This window comes from Lynx canadensis, chromosome D1 (genome assembly GCF_007474595.2).
Source record: "Lynx canadensis isolate LIC74 chromosome D1, mLynCan4.pri.v2, whole genome shotgun sequence".
Classification (NCBI taxonomy): Eukaryota; Metazoa; Chordata; class Mammalia; order Carnivora; family Felidae; genus Lynx; species Lynx canadensis.
This window is the reverse complement of record NC_044312.2, coordinates 98,276,372-98,301,882: the sequence shown is the minus strand read 5'-3', so window position 1 is coordinate 98,301,882 and position 25,511 is coordinate 98,276,372. Positions and strand designations below refer to the sequence as shown.

The 25,511-nt window shown below is 50.8% G+C and overlaps 1 protein-coding gene across 2 annotated transcripts; it reads right to left on the bottom strand.

Annotated features, from left to right (window-relative positions):
- Positions 1-1,281: 1,281 nt before the first annotated feature.
- SLC35C1 (solute carrier family 35 member C1) lies at positions 1,282-8,246 on the bottom strand. 2 transcript variants are annotated; one of them, XM_030332934.1, is made up of 3 exons: positions 8,203-8,246; positions 6,332-6,858; positions 1,282-3,018 (listed from the first exon to the last, which is right to left on the bottom strand). In XM_030332934.1, the coding sequence occupies exons 2-3, from the start codon at positions 6,825-6,827 to the stop codon at positions 2,459-2,461; spliced, it is 1,056 nt and encodes a 351-aa protein (XP_030188794.1). In that variant the 5' UTR covers positions 6,828-6,858; positions 8,203-8,246; the 3' UTR covers positions 1,282-2,458. The 2 variants fall into 2 exon arrangements, with proteins under 2 accessions (XP_030188794.1, XP_032450741.1); XM_032594850.1 differs by lacking the exon at positions 8,203-8,246 and having other exon boundaries at positions 6,332-7,449.
- Between the last annotated feature and the right edge of the window lie 17,265 nt (positions 8,247-25,511).

The following is a 25,511-nucleotide window of genomic DNA, read 5'->3' as shown; positions in this document are numbered from 1 at the left end:
TGAGTGAACTGGTGACATAGACACCATAGGCATCAATTGCATTTTCCCTCCGGTGGTGCCATTGATTTCTGGTTGCTAGGCTATCGCACTCTTCTGGGTTACAGTTCGCAGTCCACGCATGACCCACAGACTTAGTGGTCACCAGTCCTCCTCACCTGCAGGAATGTTTTCCTAGTGTGTAGCCCAAAGCCACTCCTTGGGTATGACAATAGCCTAGCTACCCAATCTACCCTCCTTAGCTCTCCTTGGCCTTGAGGACCCTTATGCACATGAATAGTCAATGAAGGCCTTTGTAATTAGTGGTCTAATTGTCTCATTAGACCATATGGTCTTGATCATGTTGCTCTGGGGAGATCATTGGATAATCACAGCAGCTGTGAGCTTTTGGGTGGGATCCCTCAGGCAACATACCACAGAGGCCATATGCAAAAGCACAGAGCAGTGCGACAGACCCCCAGCAAGCTGTGTTCCTTTTCCAGATGGTATCACCCACCTGACTTAGGTGGTTCGTAAGCAAGTCGCAGGTAATAAGGGCATTCCCCTTGGTTAACTGTAAGGACCATCATGCAATTCTGCCAACTACACTGATTTGTTTGGTGCTGGTCCCGGCCTGTCGATAAGCAATGTGGACGGTCCTTGTGGTTCTTAACGATTGCAAGACACCCTTCAGCAATAACCATCAGGAAACTTTGAAAAAATAAAGGTTTATTACTTACAGGATCTGGAAATTACACAGCACACCTGGGGCCACACAGCGATGTGGGGGTGGTGGGGGGAGACCGGAGAGGGAGGGAGAGAGAGAGAATGAGAGCACACACAGGCCTGGGGATCTGCTTTTATTGGGGTCGAGGGTTTGCAGGCTCACTCTTTATTGGTGAATTCAAAACATAGGAGTGGAAATTTAAAGTGCAGGAAGAGGAAAAAAGAAGTGGCCCAAGTGATCGGTTACTGAAATCCATCAAGGTCTTTAAAATGAAGGGATCTCAGATGGGGAGGCAGCCTGGTTGTGTGTCTGGCAATATCTGAAGTGGATGCTTCCGCAATCAAAGTTTAGTCAGGCACTAGCCTTGCAAGAAAGAAAAGAACCCCAACTGTCAGGGTTTCCACTACAAGGTCTTATTCCCATTTTTAATGAACTCACACATCAGGCCAGACTAACTTCATTAGAAACCACTGCGGATGAGAAGACCCACTCTCCCCAACCTTTCCTGATGGGGACAAAACAGGAGGAATTATCCCAAGGAGATGGGTGGGGCAGAATGCACAGCCGAAGAGACAGGGTTTGTGAAGGCCAGGGTTTGTGAAGGCCGTCCTAAGCCCACGGGGGTGGGAGTGGGTGTGGGGGCAGGGCATTGGTAAGGGGAAGAGAAGGTTCTTTAGCCCTAACCTCAGGGAAGAAACGCAATTGTTACTTTATCACCTTCATCAGAGTCAGGTTCCAACACCCAGGCAGGGATCTGGCTCAGGGGAAGGCACAGCACCGCTGAGAGGGAAGGTTCTGAGCCAGAACCCTGGCTCTACCAGTCCTCTTGGGGATGACGCTCTGGGAAGCCAGAGTTAGGAGGGTGACCTGGCTGTACCTCCGGGAGGTCTTACCTGAGTCAGGTGCTGGAAAACCAGAGGGCTAGCGGCTCCTCAGGAGGGGAGGAATGAGCTTCTGAGTGTCAGGGACCGGGGGAGGGTGTTAATGACCCTGCTTAACCTGTAAAAGCTGTGTGGCTCCCCCATGTCCAAAAGCTGGGAGCGTAGGGTGCAGATGGTGGGAAAAGGGCACTTTCCCACGATGTGCCCCATTCCCAGGCCAATTCCCAGCAGTCCTTAGGGATTCCAGAGCCAGGCTTGGGTGCAAATGATCTTTCGTGCCCTTCCCTGGGGACTGGTGGTCTTGGCACAGAAGACCAAGAGGGGACGCTTGTCTGTGTCGCCCCTCAGCCCAGCCCACACTTTCCTCCGGAGGGAGGCTGATTTGCGGGGTCAAAGCCTCGCTGCCTGTCCTGGGACCCAGAGACGTGAGGTTTCCCAAACCGCTTCATTTGGCCTGTGGTGGGGTCATACCCCCATCTCCCCTGAGTATAAGTGAAGACTTACTACTGTCCCTCAAAGTTGTGGCCCGTCTCCAACCCCAAAGGTCATGTGGAGGTAGAAGGCCCCGGAAGGGGGACAGGATGGGGTGCTGCCCTTCTCCTACTCCCCGAAAGCGAGTGCTCTTCCAGAGAAACTCATTGGCTGTTCCCAGGGGGTCCTGCCTCCCTAGGGGAGGACAAAACTCAGAAACAGGAAAGGAGGTCGAGATAGGTTTGGCAACTTTCCGACATCACTTGAAAACACTGGCTCTATTTCAACCACCTGATTTGTGAGCAGGTTGTAAACAAGACCCCCTCCAGACTACCTCTCAGGATCCAGAGAGCTGCCCTGGGCATTCTCCCCCACTGGGCCATCCCCGGGTTCCTGCAGGAGCTCACACCCCCATGCTGCTCTTCTCGTCCTCTTTGGGGCTGGGTTCCTCCTGAATCTTCTTCATCTCCCAGCCCCTGACCCAGGTGTAGGCAGAGGAGCCCCCCAGCACCATCATGTTGCTTGTCCACCAGAGGAAGCTCTTGGTCTCCTCGTAGTAGAGCACAGCCAGCACCGTCTGGGCACAGGCTTTGGTGGTGCCGGACACGTTATGGGTCAGGGGGCTGGTGAACTTGATCTGTAGTCCCGTCACGTAGCCGATGGCAAAGCCGAACAGGCCGCCCAGGGTCATCATGCCCCAGAAGTGGGCGCTGCCCAGCTGGGAAAAGTCACGGAGAGTCTGAAGCTCCCCGAGCAGCAGGAACAAGGGCAGGAAGAGGACGCAGGCATTGACGTTGTTGTAGAAGGTCAGACGCCAGATGCTGCCATCCACGGCCGGGAGCACCTTCTTGGTGTAGATGGCGTTCAGCGAGACACAGAGGCTGGCGAGCACGCCAAAGATGGTGCCTGTCCAAGACAGGGTGCCCTCTGCCCCCTCCTGGTCCACACCAAGCCAGAAGCCACCTGCGGTGGAGAGAGGAGAGGGGCAAAGAGGATGACGACGGGGAGGAAGAAGGACAGAGAGTTTTGCCACCGAAGGTCACAGACCGTAATGCTGCCCTCACTGTCCCGTCCTCCCGGCCCTCTCTGCAATAAATATGTCCAAACTCTCTATTACATGCAAGGCACCATACAAAGGCTGGGGAAGTGGCCCAGGACATGAATGCTTTCTCGGGAGCTTACATTCTAGCAGAGGAGAACGACGTTAAGATGATTCATTTCCCAGTTATTTCTTTAATTACAATTGTAATGAGGGCCATAAAACAGTGCGGCACGCTGTGAGCACCCATAACCAGGGCGACTGTGCTGGCCTGGGGCATCTGGAAAGTAGTGCTGGAAATGAGCTCCAAAGGGCTGAGTGCTTAGTGGTTAAGGTGACCTTGGGCAAGTGATTTAAGGTCTCAGAGCCTCGGCTTCCTTGTCTGTAAAATGGGAGCCTATAATGAGTTAGAATCACTTGTGGCCTGAGGTCTTTTGGGACAGTCACTCTTTCTGACACCCTCATCTTGTGTCACCTCCTGCTCACAGAGCCTCCATGGTCCCTGCAAGACCCTTTGCCTGTCACCTGCCCATGGGGACTGTCCCATCTCTTTGGCTACACCCCACCTTCCCAGGAGGCAGGGGCTGAATCTTACACGTGCTGTACCTCGTGCGACAGCACCTGGTAACACGGGGGAGTAGGAGAAGTTTTGGTGTCAGAGAGATTTGGGCTCCAATTGGGTTCTGCCATTTAGAGGCTGCATGGCCTGAGGAAAGGTGACTTAACTTTTCTGAGCTCCCATTTCCTTCATCTATAGAGACCTGGGTCACTTTCTCGACCCCCTAACTCCAACCACACTACCCTCCACCTTGCAACTAGAATGATCTTCCTAAAGTACGGATAGATCTGCTCAGGTCCTGTCCTGGCTTAAAGCCCCTCCTCACCTACTACCTTCAGGAAACATTCCAGACTCACTTAACTTGGGCAAGGCCCCCGATGGCCCGAGCATGAAGAAACACACAGGTACTTTCCTCTGCCTAGAACACTGTCTCCTCACCCCTTCCTTATACCCATCTATCACTTCCTCCGGCACGCCTGCTTAGATTACCCCATTTCCAACTTTGCTTCCCTCCCCACCCCCACCAGGGTTCCTGTAGCACCTTCTATTACCCCAATCGCAGCCTCACTCCTGCGGCATAACTCACTTACTGCCCTGCATCATCACCATGCCCTCCGGGGGCCCAGGAGCCCCGTCCCCTTTGGCCGAATTTGTATCCCCAAAGTTTGGCCCAGTCTCTGGCACGTGCCTGGCCATCCGTTCATATTTGTTGGCTGCCTGAAAGAATGCATGAACGCAGGTTGTTCTGGAGGTGGCTTTGAGGGTTGAAGGAGATAAGGCCCCTCCTATGTTGCAGGCACATTCTGGGTCTTGGCAGGGCCTTTGCAAACAGTTATCTGTAGACCTGCTCTGGGGGTGTGGAGGGTTAGCCCAGAGCGCCCCCAGTCCTCCGGCTCGTGACCTCCCAAGTCCAGAAGGGACCCCCACCCCAAGGCTCCACACCCTAGAGGGAACTCACACCCAATACTGGGAAAGGAGGAAGGGCCCCGTAATAGTCACCTGAGACCCATCTTAAGGGGAAGCGAAGCAGAGACGGGGCCGGGGCCCCTGCCCCATCAGTGTGGCCAGTGAAGGCACTTTCTCTGACGCTATCACACTATCAGCTACTTTGATTACTTTTAGGACTTGGGCCCAGTTTCCCTAGCGACTTCACCTTTCTTCGTGCAAATTCTCGCATCAGGAGGCTCCCCTCTCCCTGTTCCCCCTCCCCCCTTCATAGGGTCCAGTGAGGCTGAAGTGGTGACCCCTGAGGCGTTTGGCTCAGTGAGGCCTGGGACTCTGCATCAGCTCTGGGCAGTGGTGAGGTGGGGTGGGGCGAGGGGGCAGCTGAAAATCCACCAGGGGTCTCAGCAGCTCCTTCTCCTCTAACCTTGGCCTTCTCCCGTCTCCCATCTTGGGCCTGGACTGAGCAGCCCTATATCCAGCAGTCGCTCAATGAGAGTAACATTTTCTAGGACAGGCGGCATGGGATGGGCCCCTCCCCTGCAACCAGTGAGACTGGGCCCGGGACTCGGAGACACTAGGAGACACCAGCGAAGAATATGTAGGTCAACCAACACGAACTTTACAGCCCCAGGAAAAACCTGAACAGGTTCAAAGAAAGACCACATTCCTGGATGACAGAGCCCTGCGAGGATTCTGAGGGAAGTGGGTGCACTCTTACCCAGAGTGCCGCAAACACCCCCTTCTGTGATGATGGAAATGTTCTATCATCTGCGCTCTCTAATATAGTAGCCACTGGTCACATGTGGCTACTGAGCACCTGACATGTGGCTACAGAATGGGGTTGTTAACACCTGCAACTGAGGAACTGAATTGTTAAAATGTCATTGAATCTGAATGAATGGAAATGGAAATAGACACGTGGTTGGTGGCTACTGTGTTGGACAGTGCAGCTATAATCTCTAGGCGACAAGAGGAGAGCAGGGGGGTTAAAAGCATAGACCCGAGAGTCTGGCCAATCTGGGTTTGTGCCCCAGCTTGGCGACTTCCTAGCTGTGTGACCTGGGGCAAGTCACTTAACCTCTCTGAGCTTCAGTTTCCTGGTTTGTATGGAGCTGATCAAGGTGATGCTACCTCCCAGGGGACCTCTGGGGAACAAAGGTGATGCTAAATGTGAATGCTTGGCACAATGTACCCATCAATAATTCTTATTTTCTAAGGGTCAAGCCTGGGAAGACAGCTAAGACCTCTCAAAGCTTATTTCTTGCCACTGTCTTAGCCATCACTATGAGCCGACAAGGTCAGAGGGTGATGGTGTATTTATTACAAGATGCATTCTCTGGAAATAGCACTGGATGGAGAGTCAGGACACTTGAGCTCTTGAGAAGCAATACAGTGGTCAAGCATAGGGAGCCAGACTGCTTGAGATCAGATCCCAGCTCTGCCACTTATTAGCTGTGTGATTTTCAACAAATTATTTACCTTCTCTGTACCTTGGTTTTTTCCCCTCTGTGAAAGGTAGATCTAATCCCATCTTGTTTTGAGGGGCCCTGGGTGGGCCCCTGACTTGCTGGGTGACCTCGGGGAGCTTACTGTCTCTGGGCCCCAGGCTCTTCCCCAAGGGAGCTGGGACAGATAAAATCCAACGACGCCTGGCAGGGTTGATCTTTGGGGTTTGGGTCCCTGCGCCCCCCCCCACCCCCACCCCCACCCCGTGGCCCTGGCTGGCCACTCACCGATGATGATGCCGCAGGTGAGCAAGGCATAGAAGGAGGTGGTTTGCTTGAGCAGCAAGTAGGACAGCAGCACATTGAAGACAGTGGTGAGTGAGCGGCCCACGTTGTAGAAGGCCACGCCGACGTACTTGAGGCAGAGGTTATTGAAGGTGATCATGCCAATGAAGACGACGGAGAGGGGCAGGACGCTGCGGGTCACCCTGAGGTCCAGACGCAGGGTGGGAAAGTCCATGGCACCGGGGCAGCAGGCCGCCAGTATGCTGAGGCTCTTGCACAGCAGCGTGGTCACCAGGCACTGGTAGAAGGTGACGAAGATGGGGGTGTCCAGCTGTAGGGAGGGGCTGTCCAGCAGGTACTTGTTCAGGAACACCATGGAGATGGAGGTGACCCAGTAGAGAGACACCACCAGCGTGATCTGCAACGCCCGCAGCAGAAAGGGCTTCTCCTTGCTGGCCTCTGCCTCTCCGGAGGGGTCGGAAGCCCCCATCAGTGCCATGTGCAGGATCCTGGACCGCTTCAAAGGGGCCCTGTTCATGGTAGCAGAGGAACTGGGTCACTCTACAGCCAGAACTGGAGTACAGGGCAATCAGCCCCTGTCTGCTTTCTGCAAGCCGCAGCCCTCAACTGTCACATGGGGGATGGCCTAGAGGCCTCTCCACCGAGAGGTTCTGCTGTGGGGGGAGCCTCACAATCTGCCCCCACTCTGAGGTGGCTCATGAGACGAGACACAGGGAAGGGGTGAGGGACAGGCTAAGGTTGAACAGAAGAGGCCTTGTAGGGATGGTCTCAGGAAGAAGGGAGGGGAGAGGAAAGGAAGGAGAGGGGGAGGGGGAGGAAGGCAGGGCGAAGGTGCCGAAGGGCGGAGGACAGCGCGGGGAAGAGACGCCGGGAGAGGGAGGCATGGGCGAAAAGGGTTCGCAGGGGGAAAGGGGAGGCGTGCAGTAAGATGAACGGAGGGAAGGCGTGCGAGGGGTTTGGAAAGAGGGGTGCAGGGAAGCTCAGAGGTCCTCGCGGCGGGGGCCCAAAGGGCGCGGGAGGAGGCCGGGCCTGCCCAAGCCTGCGGCGCGCAGCCCTTCGGCGCACAGGCTGCCGTTCAGTCCCGGTGCCTCCGGACAGCCGAGGCCGTTCTCCCCCGCGAGGCGGGCCCAGGACTCATTTCCTGACACGCCCCCGACCCCTCCTTAAAGGGCCCGCACGCCCGGCGTCACCCTTAAAGCCACAGCCGGCCAGAAACATCCTTCCGAGTCAGGCTTGCGTCTGTGTCCCCGCCTCCTCTCCGCTCCGGTGCGCTCCCCGCCCGGGGATAGTGGGGCGGGGGGTGGGGCGGAAATCGGCCCCCGCGGAAGGTTCCTATAGGTGCTTGAGCCTCGGCCCCCTTTTTGCAAGCCCCCCCTCCCCCACCCCTGCCCAGCTCTGTCTTGTCGAGAAGCTAACTGTCCCCGACTCCGTACGTCCTCTGCGCCCCTCATCCCGGGCCCGACCGCAGCCCCAGAGCCTTGGCGGCGCCCCGCATCCCTTGGCGTCCAGAGACCCCCTACGAGCCCTCCCTCCCTCTGCTGGCCCCACCTCACTCTCCCATGGTGCAGTCCCTTCCTATCTCCCCATTTCCAGCTCCCCCACCCCTCTTCCAAGCCGGAGACGATCCGCGACGCTCCCTGAGGCCCGAGGCCACACTATCCCGTCTGGATTTCCATCAACCCTCGCGATCTGCCCACCCCCCCACCCTCGTTTGGGCACAGCCGGATCCGAGCCTCAAGGCAACAACCACGCTCACCCCTCGGGCTCCTTCCCCCTTCCAAAACGCCTCCTCCTCAAGCCAGGCCCAGCCGCTAGCTCCAGCCCCGGGGCCTCGGTGGCGACCCCGCGCTCACCTCCTCCTTTGCACTGGCCGTCCGCCCGAGCTACCTAGCGCCGCACCTGCAGCACCGCGCCTAGGGCCGCGCCCACGGAAGACTATTTCCTGCTCCCAGCCCCGGGCGTGGATGCCAAGCCAACCTCGCTGGCCCGCTCCCCACGTGGAGCCCGGAGGCGGCGGCAAGCCACCCGGGACCCAGCCTGACCTTGGCCCTGGGTTGTCCCGCCCCTCGTGGGAGCAAGCATCTTTCTGTTTCCAAGGCCACCCCGGCCCTGGTACCCCGCCCCGGCCCGCCCGGGATCCCTCGCTCCAGTTACCGCCTCCTGCATGTCCAGGGACCCGGCTTCATCCCTGGCCCACCGCGCACCCCTCCGGAGCTAACAGAAGTGCGTTTGAGAACAGCCCGGATTCTTCCTGCCGGTAGTGAGCGGCGGGGGGGGGGTTAATCCGCTCTCTCCCAGGGACCGGGCCTGGGCAGTCAGTCACCAGCCTGAGTCTGTCTCTCATCAGGCAGCCTGGAGGGCCGACTTCTCCCTGGTTTGTGCTCTGGCACCACTCTGGACGCCAGTGGTTGGCGTCTCACTTCTGAGTTCTTTGTTGTAAAAAAAAAAAAAAAAAAGAAGAAGAAGGGGGTTGGCGGGACTATACCAGGGGGTCCCAACCTTCTTGCTCATTACTCTAGCAGGTATGGTTGAAAGTAGGGACTACCATCTGTAGTATTTCAAACACTGTTTAATTAGTACCATTTACTGTACAGGTGAGATGTCTTAGATTTGCTTTAAAATACTCAGAATACTTACCAAAGAGAAAAAAAAAAAAAAAGGAGGTGGGTAGCTAGGTAAAATTAGATAGGCAAAATGTTGATAATTGTTGAGGCTGGGCATAAATACACGGGGGGGGTGAGTTATAAGAGTCATTTTGCTTTTGTGTACGTTTGAAATTTTCCATAATAAAAGGGTAAAATCTACGGAGTACATTTAAAGTTTCACATGCCTACGGCAAAACCCTGACCCCAGCTTAACACAGCCCTTGGTGGGCTGTGTGGAACCGGAAGGGTTAATAACCCCCAAGGCAGGTGCAAATTTCCGGAGTGAGCTCCACCCCAGGCCTATTCTTTTCCACCAGCCCTCTGGCCTTTGCTCTAAGGTACCTGCACTCCTCCTTCCTCCAGAGGGGGGACTTCCTGCTACTTAGTTATGGGCTAGTCTCCAGCCGGAGAATGCCACCTGATCACCTTGTTGCCTTGGGGATCAAATTACCCTTTTGAGAACAGAAAGACTTAAAGGAACTGAGCTGCGGTCATCAGAATCTTACTTGGAGAGTCTCATTCCAGGGCCAAACTTTGAAGGCTGTGGGTTTCAGTATGTTAAGGGCAATGGCTATTTGCTCTTAGGCCTGATATTTCACTTTGACAAATAATTTAATGACAAACAGGACAAACTTGTCTGTAAGAGGCCCTGGTTTCCTGGAAGGGCCCTGCTCCTTGGCACATAAACAGAATTAATTTATCTAATGAATGTGCTGCCACTTTGCACCCCTAGGGAAGCAATATGTGCTGTATATAGGCCAGATGCCCTTCGCTGAGAGAGACCAGGGGCAGTCCATGCTGGGTACGTGGGGGCACAGTCTGGGCTCTCCACAGGTGACCGAAATGTATTCCTGTCTCCAAACGCTCCCCTTCCATTGTACCTGAAATTCCACCATTAGCTTCACTCCCCTGCATTAAGGTGGTAACAGTTTCCCAGATTCTAATCCTTTTTGTTCCGCATGAGGGAAAGGGGGAGGGATGTGTTTCTAAGGGGTCTAAGGCCTCAGGAGGTGTGCACTTTGCACAATCGGTTTGCTTTTGAATTTTTCTTAAGGAATCTTAGTTGTTTAAAGCATTCATCAAGGGTGGGGTTTTAGGTCTCGTCAAGAGTAATTACCTCGTGTGTGAACTTGATGTGGGGCAGAACACAAGGTCGTCATCCTGGCAGGTGGAAGGCTGTAATAATCCAGGAAGGAGGGCCCTTTATGGGTGTGGTTCTGTTCTTGCCTTGGCCGGGAGCCACTGATGACGTCAGAAGGCGATCCCTACGAGACAGAGTGAACAAAACTGACCTCCCAGGTATAGGGGGCCGTGGATCTGTACCAGTAGGGCCTGAGTTTCGGGGAACTCAGAGAGGTCAACTATCTCACCTCTGAGTTCAACAAGGACTCATGAACCTACTTTGCATGGTGGACACTACTCGTTGTCTACCCAAATTCAATCTCCCATTTGTCCCAAATCATTGGATGGTAGCTAGTCATGTGGATGCTCAGCCAGAGACTACCTTTCCCAGCCTCCCTTGTGGGTAGGTGAACCATGTGACTCAATGGATGATAAAAGGAGGTGATGCATGCTCCCTTCCCGATCCGGGCTGTACAACTTCAGGTGTGTGCTCTAACACGCTCTTGTCTCTTCTTCCCATCACCTGGGACCCAAATGTGTCTGTGACCCAGCTGTGGCCTTGCAAGCAAGGTAAATGTCTTAGGGGCTATGGGAGCAGTATGATGGAAAGAGCCAGGGTCCCCGATTGTGCGGAATAGAGACACTTGCCAGCGTGGACTGCCTACTTGGAAGCTGTTATGTAAGAGGGAGAGCAACTCATGTTCTTTATGTACCCATGCAGTTAGAAAGGGATCTCTGTTACAGTGGCTACACCCTACCACATACCCACTGTAGTGTATATACCCTTCTTTTCACATACACATTCTCTAGGCAAGATTGAGAAGGCATGGCATAATTATTCTGATCTGACTCTCTCTTGATCTCTCTCAGTTTATGATCTATCCATCCATCCATCCATCCATCCGTCCGTCCGTCCATCCGTCCATCCTGTCCTTATCCAGGACCTAACACATACCCACCATAATAGATGCTCAGTACCAATTTGTAGAATGAACGGAAGTCAGACTGTTACGGAACCAGGCTGGAACGCTGGTGGAAACACCAAGCGGCACTCGGAAATCTGGGTGGATCAGAGATTTATTTAACACCGGTGGGCTCAGAGGAGACCATTTCTCCAAAGGTCTGAGCGCCGAATGCAAGCGTGGAGGGTAATTATTATAGTTGTCAGCTGCCATATCTGTGGGGGTTTTCGCGCACGGCAAACAAAGGAAGAAGAACATGGAGGAGGGGTCTCTGTGCTAGAGACCAGAGTTTGTTTTAGCCCCATCAGTCATCTTTGGCATACTTTATTCACTTCTCCAACTTTCCCCCCTTTGATGCCTTTTAAAAAAACTTTTAGTAGGCATCACCTTTTAGTTTTACAGGTTGGTACTCTTGGAAGGCTAAGATACGTGCAGTAGTTTGGCGAGCAACAGTGTTTTCAATAAAACGTACCATGGCGTTCAATATACAGGGGCCGATGGATACAAGTAAAATTATGGAGAGGAGGGGGCCCCCGCCAGGGAAGGAAGCCAGGATGCCCAATCTGTGAGATCCCATCCTTTTTATTGATTGATACTTTCCTGTTGTCTATGTTGAATTCTTTCCTTGAGTTCCTTACCCTTAGTTGTAACTATTCCTGACTGGTTTACAAAATAGCAACATTCCTCCCCCAAGAAAGATACAAATCCCTCCTTTTTCTGAAGTGAGGAGGTCCAGGGCTCACCTATTTTGGAGGCTCACTGCCGCCAGATACTTTATTTGGCTTTGTAAGGTTACCAGACAATCTGCCACTCGTTCCATGTCTTCATTTAGCTCTTGAGATAGTCTATTGTATAGTCCTACAGATGAACCTATGCCCCCTAATCCGGTTCCTATTCCTGTCGCAATTCCTGCGCCTATCAGAACGGGTAGCAGGATTGCCCGTTTAGCCTGGGACTTGGGGCTAAAGGCTGTTAGGAACTGATCTTCGGTGTATATGGATATCTCTGGGGTTAGGAGAATGGAATAACATATCTGAGTCCAGTTGGCCTCTAAGCATCGGTAGGCCGAATTAGAACACAGATAGAACACCCCAGGGGTTGAACACAGGGTTGCATTCCTCTTTAAGGTTCTATTTCTTCCGCATAGAGAGGTACCGTTCATACCTTCAAGGACTGTACAGATTAGATTATTGGCATTTGTGAGATGGACCCCAGTGGCCAGGGGTCCAATTAAGACAGAGGTGTTGGTTTTGAGATTTTCCCGAGCTTCCCAGGTCAAAGGGATGGGAGTGGCTAAGTAAGCCCTCTGGCTGAAGGGCAAGCACATCCAGCAGGTTTGGGTGTGATTATCTATTTTATGGAGGACTTGTAGAGTAGTGTTGGCCCAACGCTGGAGTGGGGAATTGGTAAGCATCTGATTGAGGGCTGAAAGGTTCAAACCCTGGTAGGCTGCTGGGGGAGTGGTCGCTTATGGCTTGTATTACCCTATCCTGGGTATCCTTTATAACTTTTTGAAGGGCCCTGTCTTGCACCCCTCCCCCATCTGAGATCCCTCATTGAGGAAGGTAAGTGTAGCAAGCTCGCTTCCCTCTCTGGAGGCTCTTGTTGTGATATGGGTTCCTGACATTTTGGGTTATCTCTATGGTCTGATACTTAGTCCTTGGGGCACTGGGTGACTGGCAGAGAGTGGGTGTTTCTCCCTTGTAGCAATCTTTGTGGAGGGAGGTGAAGGCACTGAACACCCTTGACCCCCTTATTGTCATATAACAATCCTGGGGGCAAAGTGGGTAAGTGGCAGTTATGAAGGCGAGAGAGGTTATCATAACAGGCAATACTTAATCATCCTCTCATCCAGAGGAGACATGTGAGACCCAGCATGCATTTTTTGTCCCATGTCCAGCTTGTTAGTGCAGTCTCTATCAGCCCAACAGTAAGAAGTAAGATCAAGGCTATGGCACCAGTAAGGGGCAAGGGCTGGCAGAGGTGCACCCACACCCCTGGGCTAGGTTCACGCATTGATTCCTCAGGCTTCTGCCATGCACAGGCCAGCCAGCTTCCAGGGTGTGGCTGGAGCAGGGCTGGAGGTCTCAGGGGCCAGTGTCCCTTTTGAGGGTCAGTTTAAGTGGGTTGGATGGATCTGGATCACTTCGCCAGCTTGTGGGTTCTTCTGAGTTGGCCTTCTTCACTCTGGAGTGATGGACCCATGGGGTGATACCGGAAACTTTAAGGGCTGTAGGAGTTGTTAGACTAACAGTATGAGGCCCAGTCCACTGTGGTTTAAGAGGTTCCCTCTTCCAATCTTTGACCCACACAGAGTCTCCTGGCTGAAAGGGATTAACGGGGGTCCCTAAGGAAATCGGAGCCCTCTCTATGGTGTATCTCTGCAACTTATTTAGGACTGCCCCCAAGGTCTGGAGCTGTTCTCTTATTCTCTTGTCTCCAATCTGGTGTAGGTCTCCTGGGAGTTTTCCTGAACATGGGGTGGGGGAGGGTCGCCCATATAATAACTCCAAAGGGGAGAATCCTAGTGCCCCAGGCATACATCGGGCATGCAGGAGGGCCAGCGGTAGTAAATCTGGCCATGGGAGATTAGTCTCTTGGTGGAACTTAGCCAGGGTTTCCTTGAGGGTGCGATTCATCCGCTCTACTTTCCCTGAGCTCTGGGGTCGGTAAGCGGCGTGCAGTTTCCAGGGAATGTTGAGGGACTTTGTCAGGGTTTGTGTGACGTCTGCCACAAATGCAGGTCCGTTATCACTGTGTGTGGTTACGGGTAGACCAAACAGAGGCACAATCTCCCATAGAAGAGCTTTGGCCACCTTGCGACTTCGTTCCATTCTGGTCGGGAAGGCTTCAACCCTCCTGAATACGTGCAGATTATTACAAGAGGTACCCGAACCCTTTATTTAGTTGTATGTTGGTAAAGTCCAGCTCTAAGTCTTCAAAAGGGGTGGCCCTCCCATCCTTTGTGTGCCGGGCGGGGGCTGTGGGGCAGACCAAGCATTGTTTTTGGCACACGTTACACATTGTTCACTGACAGCTCGGCATAATGCCGGCAGCTGGCTGGTCTGGTAGGTCTTTTCGGGAAGGGCCTTTGGTGCATTTTCCCCTAGGTGAGTGAGTTGGTGATATTCCTTCACTAGGTGTTTTTCCATAGACGACGGGACAAAGATGTGCCCATCTGGTGTGACCCACCATCCCTCTTTGCTTAGTGTGCCCCCTTCTGTTGAGGTCCAACTTCCTTCTTCATTTGTGTACTGGGGGTGGGGTGGGGGGCGGGGAAGGCTTCCCTCTGGGGCGCAAGAGTCATAGCTAGGTAGGAGCTTCGCCTGGGTCGCGACAGGTGGCTGCTCTGGCCGTTTTGTTGGCCAATTTCCTTGAGTTATGGGGTCGTCTCCTTTCTGATGCCCCTTACAGTGTAGGCTAGCCACCTTGTCTGGAAGCCATAAGGCCTCAAGAAGCTTTAGTATTTCTTCCTTGTTTTGGATGGCTTTCCCTGCAGCAGTAAGGAGGCCTCTTGCTTTATAGATGGCCCCGTGTACATGCACAGTAGTGAAGGCATACCGGGAATCAGTGTAGATGGTAACTCATTTACCTTTGCTAAGGATGAGGGCTCGGGTTAAGGCATACAGTTCAGCTCGTAGTGCCGACCATGTTTCTGGCAAGGCCTTGGCTTCCGGAAATTCGGTGGTTGTGGTTACCGCATATCCTGCTCTTCGGCTGCCCTCTTGTAAATGGCTGCTCCCCTCGCTGAACGGGGTGATCTCCGGGCTTGTTATAGCCTGGTCTTGGAGGTCCGGGCGGTTGGCGTAGACTTCATCCGCTACTCCGGAACAATCATGGTTGGGTTCTCCCTCCTCCGTGGGAAGGAAGGTGGCCGGGTTTAGTGTTCTTACTGTTTCAAGAGTGACCCTTGGGTTTCCATAGAGAAGGCCTTGGTATTGTATCAGCCGAGAATTGGGGAGGAAACGATATCCTTGGGTGTTCATGAGGGACATGACCGCCTTTGGGACCTGAATATTAAGTGTTTGTCCCAGTGTGAGTTTGTCTGCCTCCCTGATGAACAGGACTGTGGCTGTCAGCGCTCTGAGGCATGGTGGCCATCCTGTAGCCACAGGATCAAGTTTTTTTTGACAGGTAGGCTACTGGCCGTTGCCAAGTCCCCATGCTCTGAGTGAGCACTCCAAGGGCTATTTTGTCCTTTTCATGCACGAAGAGGTTAAAGGGCCTTTCTGTGTCAGGCAAACCCAGGGCTGGGGCTCGTCCCGGAGCCGACTTCATTTCTGTGAAAGCAGCCCTTGCCTCCTCAGTCCATGCGAGGGGCTCCCGGTCTGGCCCTCCCAACAGGTCATAGAGGGGCCTTGCTATGGCTGAGAATCTGGGAATCCATATGCGACAGAACCCTGCGGCCCCTAAAACTTCATGTAAACCTCGTTTTGTTTGGGGCTGTGGCAGTGTGGCGATAACCTTCTTCCTTTCCGGTCCTAGTTCTCTTTTTCCTTTTGTGAGGAGGAAGCCTAAGTATCAGACCTGCTGCTGACAAATCTGTGTCTTTTTCCAAGAGGACCGGTACCCCGAGTAGGACAGGAGCTGCAGGAGGGCCTTGGTAACTTTCATACAGTCTTCTTGGGTGTCGCTGGCAAGGAGGAGGTCATCTACATATTGGAGGAGGACACACCCTGTGGTTTCCTCGGAAAGTCGGCGAGGTCTGTAGCTAGTGCTTCCCCAAAAAGAGTGGGCGAGTTCTTGAAACCTTGGGGAAGTCGTGTCCGGGTCAGCTGCATCTGGCGCCCTGTAATGGGCTCAGTCCATTCAAAGGCAAACTATGGTTGACTTTGAGGAGCCAGGCAGCTGCAGAAGAAAGCATCCTTTAGGTCGAGGTGTGCAAACCATCTGGCTGACCCTGGAATTTGGCTGAGGAGAGTCTACGGGTTCGGGACCACTGGGTGTAAGGAAACAGTCACTTTGTTAATGGCCCTTAAATCCTGTACTGGTCAGTATCCTCCTCCTGGCTTCTTGACTGGCAAGAGTGGGATATTCCAAGCCGATTGGCACCTGATTAGAATACCTGCTTCTCTGAGCTTGGTCAGGTGCTCTTGTGTACCCATTCTAGCCTCGAGTGGAAGGGGGTACTGCCTTTGTCTCGGAGGTTGGGCTCCAGGGATCAGGTCAACAATGATGGGGGCCTGACTCCAAGCTAGTCTAGGTGGGTTATCTTCAGCCCATACAGAGAAAAACATAAGCCTGAATTCTGAGGGGCTAAAGGGTAGGGCCTGGGTGCAGAATAGTCTCCATCATTCTTCCCTTGGCAGGGTAATCACCAAGACCAGGGTTTCCTTCTGCCTTGGGTTTAATTGGAGGCTAGTGTGTCCAGTGGGTTCAAAAGTTATCTGGGCCCCAAGTTTGGAGAGCAGATCCCAGCCCAGGAGAGGAATCGGGCAGTCAGGTAACTAAAGGAACTCATGCTGAACCTTGTGACCCCCAAGTTCACATTGTCGAGCTTGACAGAAGGGCTGCTGCATGACTCGTGTCCCAGCAGCCCCAAGTATGGTTGCCATCTTTTGGCTGAAGGGTGCCACTGGGGAAGTAATAACAGAGTATTCAGCCCCAGCGTCAACCATGAAAGTTATTGTTCGGCCCCCTACCTTTATTTCGACCGTGGGCTCATGGGGGCCAAGAATGAAAAGAGCCTGGTCCCCCTTAGTCCAATTCTATCCTGGACAGACCAACGAGGTTCTTGCCTCGAGGTTCCTCCCGATATCGGCTGGGTTTTGAGGGCCCCTTCCGATTCGGACATTCATTCTTCCAGTGTCCCTTCTCTTTGCAGCATGTACATTGGTCCTTTGCTAAGGGGGCTCTGGGCTTCCCCCCTTTTGGCGGTTGGGGTCTTCCTGTCTTTGCAGCGTCTGTTTCTTTTAGTGCTGCGAGAAGGGTGGCCTTCTTTTTTAGTCTTCTCTCCGCTTCTCTTTCGGCTGTGACTTCTCTGCTCATGAAAACTTTATTGGCGTCCTCTATCAGCTGAGTGATATTCATCCCGGCAAAGCCCTCCAACTTCTGGAGTTTTCTTTTGATATCTGGGGCAGCCTGTGCTACAAAAGAGGTATTTACCATCTGTTGACTTTCTGGTGCCTCGGGGTCAAACGGGGTATATACAAGGTATGCTTCACATAATCTTTCATACTAGTCTCCCGGAGATTCCCCAGGGTGCTGTTGACTGATGATATTTTAGTCATGTTCATGGGCTTTTTGGCTCCAGCTTGGACTCCCCGAAGGAGGGCTTCCTCATATCGTTGGATGTGGGCCTGTCCTTCTTTTGTGGTGAAATCCCATGTTGGTGTTTTTCAGGCACGGCAGGTTAACCCCAGACAGCAGGGTCATTGATCCTCGGAGGTGCGTGATCTTCTAGGTACTGTCGTGTTTCTCTCATTATTATTATTTTTTCTTCTGTATTAAACAGAGTACAGAGTAACTGTTGACAATCTTCCCAAGTCGGTCTGGAAGAGGGACTCCATCAAGTTGACCATTGCTTGTGGCTTTTTAGAGTATGATGGAGTGTTGTGTTTCCAATTGAGGAGGTTGGTTGTGGAGAAAGGTTGATAATACATCAAGGAACGGCTGGGCTGGACTGTTCTGTCCTCATTCTGTCTTTCAGGCTCTCTCGTCTCCCTTACAGGCATTTGGAGAGCGTTAGGTCTGGGTCTGGGGCACAGTCTGGCTGCTGGCCCCTGGGGGGTAGGGTTCTCCGGGTCTGAGAGGGGCAGGGAAATGGGCGGTGGTGACTGTGGAGTCTTAGAGACAGATGGGGGAGGAGTTTCAAGCTCAGGGGGAGGGGGGAGGGAGCTTGATGAGTCATAAGGAGGCAGAAAGACAATATCTTCCTCCATGTCTCCTTTAAATATTAGAGGAGCGGTGGGTTGCTTCTTTGGCTCCCTGGATGAGTCTCCGGATAAAGTGGCTAAAACGTTTGCCTGACTCTGCTTGCTATGGATGAATCGCACCCAAGGCTGGGGGTTTTGGGCAATTTCAAGCCAGGAGTCAATGTATGGAAATTGACCAGGGTGGCCTGGGTTCCCAGTGACTATTAGCCAAACCTGCTGCACTATTTGAGCATCTAATGTCCCTTCTGGGGCTATCCTACATTGAATATGGGTCATCCTAGTTCACAAAAAGTCCTTAACTTCCTGGGGGTCATTTTCACCCTGTGATCACCTGAAAATCCATTTTTAAAATATTTGAACACGTCCTCTAAAATCGTAGGCTTACTCTGTGTTGATCCCATTATTAATTCCTTTCTTGTGTTTGTGTGTTGGGGAGACAGACAAAGGGAGGGTATCCTTTTGGATGAGAGCACCAATCAGATACTCCACTGGTCACATTCCCGAGGGAAACTTTAGGGGAAGCTTGGCCGGAGGGGACTCAGCTTCGTGACTTGTGATCAGAATCTGATCCGATACTGCTCTAGACCTTATACTCTCACCACGACACAGAGGAGCCCATTCAGACTCCATAGACTTTTGGGGACCTTAAAGGTGCCCGTCCATAAAGACACAAACTCAAACTCAACTGGCAAGCCTGGCTGAGCCACACATTCACACACACACACACACACACACACACACACACACACACACACCAGAGTCTATTACATTCCTCCCGCAAAATTTTCTACCTGTGAGACCATTAAGGCCTCTGGAGATTGATCACATCCCCCTTCCACCCTGTTGGGTGGGCCTCACTTCTTTGGGGCCCTGGCCTTACTGGTTCCCACGTTGGGTCCAGGTCCTCACCTACCAGGTCTCTTTGAGTCCGGCCGGAACAACAGAGTGGGGCCTTCTCAGGCAACTGAGAAGAAGACTGTTGAAATTCAGGCAGGGGGCACGGCTTCTCCCTTGCGATCCCTCTCCCCTTCACCACCTTGCCCTTCTCCCAAACCGGTGGCCACAATGGGCCAGCGGGGTTGGGTTTCCCAGTCAGGGAACCAAATTTGTTATGGAACTAGGCTGGGACGCTGGCGGAAAAACTAAGCAGCACTCGGAGATCTTGGTGGATCAGAGATTTATTTAACACCAGTGGGCTCAGAGGAGACCGTTTCTCCAAAGATCTGAGCGCCAAATGCAAGTGGGGAAGGTAATTTATAATCATCAGCTTACATATCTGTGGGGGGCACGCAGCAAATAAAGGAAGAAGAATATGGCCGAGGGGTCTCCAAGCTAGAGACCAGAGTTTGTTTTAGACCCATTGGCCATCTTGGGCATACTTTATTCACTTCTACAACAAGACCACCAGAAGAAGTGCTTGAAAATAAAGGCCAATTTAAGGCCCTATGCCCTGAAAGTTTATGAGGCTCCTTATTTATCCCCTATGTAGTTCAGAATAAAAATGATCACGAAACTGTAAAATAAATGTAAGCAGAGAAAAAAAAGTATTCTAATTTTTCTTGTGAAGATTGGGATGTTCTTTGGAAAATAACACATTCTTTCCAGCAAAAAAAAAAAAAAAAAAAAAAAAAATTTAGGTCTTTCCTTTGTTGGTACTTGTGGTAGACACTAATTGTCTATCTCAGGAGTTGGCAACCTTTTTCTGTAAATGACCAAAAAGTGGGTATTTTAGACTCTGTGGGCCATATGGCTTCTGTAGCAACTACTCAACATTGCCATTGTAGCGTTGTATACAAATGTGTGCAGCTGTGTTTCAGTAAAACTTTATTTATAAAGGCAGGCCATGGGCCAGGTTGAGTTTGCTCCTTGTAGTTTGTTGACCCCTGTTTTACCCTATATTAATCTATCCTTCTTTCTTACTAACATTACCTGTATTTTATTTGTATGTCAATGTGTCCCCCTACAAATATTACTCCCCAGACTCCCTTGTAGCTGGATGTGACTACGTGACATGCTTTTAGCCAGTGAGTCATAAGCCGAGGATTTCTGGGAAAGCTTTGCTTTCTTGATATAAAGATAGTCTTTATTGCTTCTTTATCTTATATGTTCTGTCTTCAATGCACATCTGAGGTCTGGAAGGGCAGCAGCCATCTTGTAACCATGAGACAAAAGATATGAGGAGGAAAGCTTAGGATGACAGAGCAGAAGCCTGGAGATGAGCTGTCATCACAGCCCTTGGCTGCCTATTCCTTACTGTGGGAGATGAATAAACCCCTATCAGGAGAAGCCATTGCATAGTGGTATTCTATTTTTTGTAGGCAACCACAGTCCCAATTGAGACAGTGCTCTAATGGGTAATTCATTGTTGCTGGAACTCATGCGTAGGGTTCCAGGAAGGCTTGGGACTGGCTGGGACCGGATCTGAGCCAGCAATGTAGGGGATACAATTATCAGGAAGTGAACTCTAGCTGCAGAGGAGGAGGTGGGGTGGAAAATTCAGAAGGCAGGGCCTATTTGCCAGATAAGGATGAAAAGTGGGAGAGCCAATGTCAGGATGGACAGATCCCAAAGCATGGCGTGCATGGCCAGGGACAACGGCTTGTTAGCAAAAAAGGAGTCCCAATGGGGGGAAAGAGTGGGAAAACAGCAGAGGATTAGCAAAGAGCTAGCTGCTCTTTAGCAAAGTGTTTATGTTAGCAGAGACCTCACCTTTACCTCCTGGTCTGGCTTCTGTAAAGCACCTAGCCCCGGACTGTGCAGCTCTTTTGGTTTGTGTGAGATCTAGAATAGCCCCTGTAAAATGCATCTGGATAATCTATGAGCAGGAACAGTGTTTACCCCAGATTAGCAGCGAATCTGTAGGGATTGAGTAACTGTGTCAATCCCTCTTGGCAGAAGCATGTTACTAACAACTAACACGGGTGTTGGAGGATGGCTTCAGGCCAGATGTTTTATTTATAACTTGTCAGTGCTTGCGACCATGCTGTGAGGGGCAGTTTCATTATAATCCCTATTTTACAGATGAGGACATTGAGACCCCAGAGATGTTGAGTCACTAGCCCCAGGCCACTCAGTGAGGAGGTGAGAACCAGTTTGACTGCCGACCTAAAGTTCGTCCTGTTGCATGGGTTCAGGTCATCCTGAGCCCAGGTCTTCCAGTTGGTCGCCTGGGTCCCTGGGCCTCTGAAGTGACCCTTCTGGTCTCAAAGGTAAAAAAAGGCTCTGAATCTCATCCCAGATGGTGTATGGAGTGGCAGGGGAGAGATGGTTGAAGCAATGGTATTTACTGGCTCATGTCACTGAAAAGTCCAGGGAGAGCTCTGGCTTTAGGTGCAGCTTGACCCAGCAGCTCAAAGAATGTCATCAAACAAATCCTGGTCTGGGCTCTTCTCTAAGCATTAGCTTTGTTCCTCAGGCTCCATTTGACAACAAAATGGCTTCAAGCATTCCAGACCTTACACTATTCAGGGTTTTGTGGTTGTTTGTTTGTTTTCCAATGTTTATTTATTTTCAGAGAGAGAGAGAGGGCGAATGCGGGTGCATGAGCAGGCAGGGGCAAAGAGAAAGGGAGAGAGAGAATCCCAAGCAGGGAGAATCCTGTGCTCACAGCATGGAACCGAACACGGGACTCAATCCCACGGACTGTGAGATCATGAGCCGAAATCAAGACTTGGGTGCTCAACCGACTGAGTCCACTCAGGCAGCCCTGTTTTTTTGTTTTTAAATAGACAATTTTTTTTTAGAGCAGTTTTAGATTGACAGCAAAACTGAGCAAAAGGTACAGAGATTTCCTATATATCTCCCTCCCCACCCCCATTCAGGTGTTTTAGTTTGGTGGGGAAAAAAATCACTCTCTGAAGCCTTGAGGTTTACTCTGAGTGGTTTGGCTCAGGTCATATAATCACTCTTGACCCATCATTGTGGTCAGTTGAATAAACCCAGCCTCTGGGTTCAGCCCTGCATTGCAAGCTCTGCCCCTGGACCCAGAGAGGGTGATGTGAACATGGGGAAAGGGTGGCTTTGGAAATGAAATTTAGGAGGTATTTGTCAGAAGAAGGGGGATGGATGCTGGCAAATGACCAACGTCCACTGTGAGGGGCCTGTCTTGGATGGGGGAGAGGGTATCTGGAAGGTTGCATGGACCTCTTCCCTCCTCGTTTGCTGTTGTGGTTCCGCTTTGTCCGGTGCTCTCCCACATTCACCCCTAAACCTGGCTAGCTTCCTGTCCTTCAGGACTCAGGGCAGACATGACGTCCAGGGCACCCTCCAGTTAGATTAGGTCTCCCTGATATGCACTCCTACCGCTTCCCTTTGTCAATGAGATGTGAAGAGTGTAGACACAGGAAGCAGTGAGTCTCTTTTCGTGTAAGTATGTCCCAGTCTCTTTTTAGGAGTGTCTCCACCCCCCTGCATCAGCTTTTGCAGTCTTTGGGGGGCCATCAATCCACATGGTTGCTTCCCCCAGCCAAAGGGGTGTGGGTACATGACACAGGCCAGGCCAATGAGGCTACTGATTACTTTTTTTCCCATCTGAAATGAAATCTGGAGCAGAAACAGCCACCGACACAATAAAACTTAAAATTGGCCGCGGCTGATTCATGGTCACAATAATGTCCAGAAAGCCTATTTTCTGCCTCAGAGCTGCCCAGCTTGCTGTTCCTTTCCAACCCTGTTCTGCTTTTTCTTTGGCTCTGCAAGCAACACTGGACTCTTGCAACGACCTTTGTGCTTGAATTCGCTGGAGTCTGTATCTGTTGCTTGCATTCAGAGAACCCTAGGTGCTACTGTGGGCATTTCCTTCTGTCCAAGAAAAGTAGTCAGGGTAGGAACCAGCCAGCTCCAGGGAATAAATCTAGTTTCCACAGCCCGATTTCTCTCCAAGTGCTGGGGTTGCCAGAGCAGGGCGGAGAAAGGAAAAGGGCAGGGCAGCAGGAAGTGTAGACCAGGATGTGTAAATACTGGTGTGTTTTCAGAAGGGCTGCCAGCAGGTGGATGTAGTCAAGATTGGCTTCTTTCTCTGGTCTTCGCTGTGAACCTGGCAGGGGGTACATCGCAGTGGTGAAGTGGGCTGGTGTGGATACCATGGAATTTGAAATTGGTTTAACAAACATCTTCTGAATGGTCTTTGTGGATAAGCACCCCCCCCTTTAAGTTTATGTATTTATTTGAGAGAATGAGAGAGAGAGAGAGAGAGAGAGAGAATGCAAACAGGGGAGGGGCAGAGAGAGAGAGAGAGAGAGAAAGAGAGAGAATCCTCCGCACTGTCAGAGCAGAGCCCAATGCAGGGCTTGAACCGAGAGACCATGACCTGAGCTGAAAGCAAGAGTCAGACGCTTAAGTGACTGAGCCACCCAGGTGCTCCCTGAGTCCTTTGCCCTCTTCTGTTGGCTGGACTCACTTTTCAGTTCATATGATTTATGAGACACTTTATGCTCGTAGGCTGATGGCACAACTGGGGCACTGATGTCGTCACATCCATCCTGCACACTACAGTGTAACACGTTCCTTCTCTCTCTCTCACCAGACTCTGGTTTGCCACCGGATCCCTGGTGCCTGGCACAGAGCTTGGCATGTGGTGGTGTTCAATAAAGGTGTGTTGACTGAGTGAATGAATTGCTGGGCTGTAGAACTTCCTGTAAGAGACGTCCCAGTTCCTATGAGAACCATGGTAAGTCAGCGAGCACCGAAGTTTGGTTTCAGGCTTCCCACTCAGCCAAACTCCTATTTAATCCGGACTTCAGCGTTTGGAAGGTTACGGAGTTGAATGCCTATTTTAGTGTCACTCCTGAGATCTCTGAGCCTGTGCATGACCAATGTTCCTGTGATCAGGAGATAGCCATCGTATTTAACCAATGTAATTACAGCAGGAGGACAAAAAGGCGAGCCATTTGAATTTATTATTAATAGCTGAACATTTTCAAACATACGTAAGCATTTTCGAAGTAACTCAGACAAAAAATCTTTTGTGCTTTATATATTGAAATTATTTCCATCAGTTTGTATATACACATATATGTATTATTCTAGGGCGAAATAGTACAGTAACTAATGATAATTTATAGCTGTTAATTTTACGTGCAAAATAATTGCTAAGTTTCAAGTTATTTAAATAAATAGGAAAATAGACTCATGTGCATATTAAGAGAAGCGTTAGCTAGATAACTTTAGGAACATTTTATTCTTTTGGAACCAATAAATGTTTATACAAATTTAAATAAGAGGAGTAGGCAGAATAATAGAGATTCAATTATCTTTTATAATTCCTATCTTTATGGAATTGTTTGGCAGAATAGCATTTTTCACATTAAATAAAGTAACTTCTAAGAGCTGTATTTAATTTGTAGTCATTTAATTCCACTTAGACTATTACTCTTTCAAGAAAACGTCAATTTGGGAATTATTCATATTTATGGCATCAATTAAAATCAAAATGTCTGTTTTGCCACCTCAAAGTTTTGCAAGAAAAAGTCTGAAATCAAATACAATAAGATCAATTTCCATTCAGACATGATAAAGAATATAAAAAGTGTAGAGGAGAAAGGAAGGTGGTTAAAAATAAGGAGCTATCGGGACACCTAGGTGGCAGTTGCTTAAGTGTCCCACTTCGGCTCAGGTGGTTCTTGTGGTTCACGAGTTCAAGCCCCACGTCAGGCTCAAGATTCTGTGTCTCCCTCTCTCACTGCCCCCCCCCACCCCATACTCTGTCTCTTTCTCTCTCTCTCAAAAATAAATAGAATATTCTAAAAAATAAGGAGATATCCCCCTCTTTCGTAAATACAAATGTCTTGCTCTTCTGTTAACCTCAGTTGAAAATGAGAGACTACTTATTGTAGCAACTGTGCAGGGTATAATTGGGAAAGCCATGTAACTGCTGATGGTACAAAGTAGAAATCCTGCAGGTAATATCAAATTTCTCGAAAGTTGCCTTTATGAAGGTGTGCGTCACATTCAGAAAAATCTATCATTTTCGGTGTACGGTTCTATGAATGTGACAAATGCATACACTTGGGTAACCACCACAGTGATCGAGATAGAGAACAGTTCTATCGTCCCAGAAAGTTCCCTCTGGTCATCCGCGAACTGATATCTTCCCTATCGTTTTGTTTTCCCGAGTGTCATATAAATGAAATCACATCGTAAACAGCCTTTTGGGTCTGACTTCTTCCACTTAGCGTAATGCTTTTAAGATTCCTCGTGTTGTTTGTATCAGTCAGCTCGTTCCTTTTATTGTGTGCCATGATCTGTTTATCCAGTCACCAGATGACGGGCTTCTGGGTTGTTTCCAGTTTGGAGGGGGCTATTAACAAAACTTCTATAAAGTTTTATCATAAATCTTTGTTGGAGGTCTGTTTTCATTCCTCGTGGGGAAATGCCTAGGAGTGGAATTGTTAGACCTTTCTTTTTTTAAAGTGTAGCCTCTTTGCCACAGCATGGGCTTTATTGATTGATTGATTGATTGATTGATTAATGTTCATTTATTTTTGAGAAAGAGAGAGAGTGTGAGCAGGCGAGGGGCAGAGAGAGAGGGAGACATAGAATCCGGTGCAGGCTCCAGGCC

What these genes read in the sequence shown, in the direction of transcription:
- SLC35C1 (XM_032594850.1), bottom strand. Translation starts at nt 6,866, where the DNA reads ATGAACAGGGCCCCTTTGAAGCGGTCCAGGATCCTGCACATGGCACTG. An exon ending in CACCTGCGGCATCATCATCG is followed by an intron (nt 3,019 to 6,331) that starts GTGAGTGGCCAG and finishes TCTCCACCGCAG; the next exon opens with GTGGCTTCTGGCTTGGTGTG.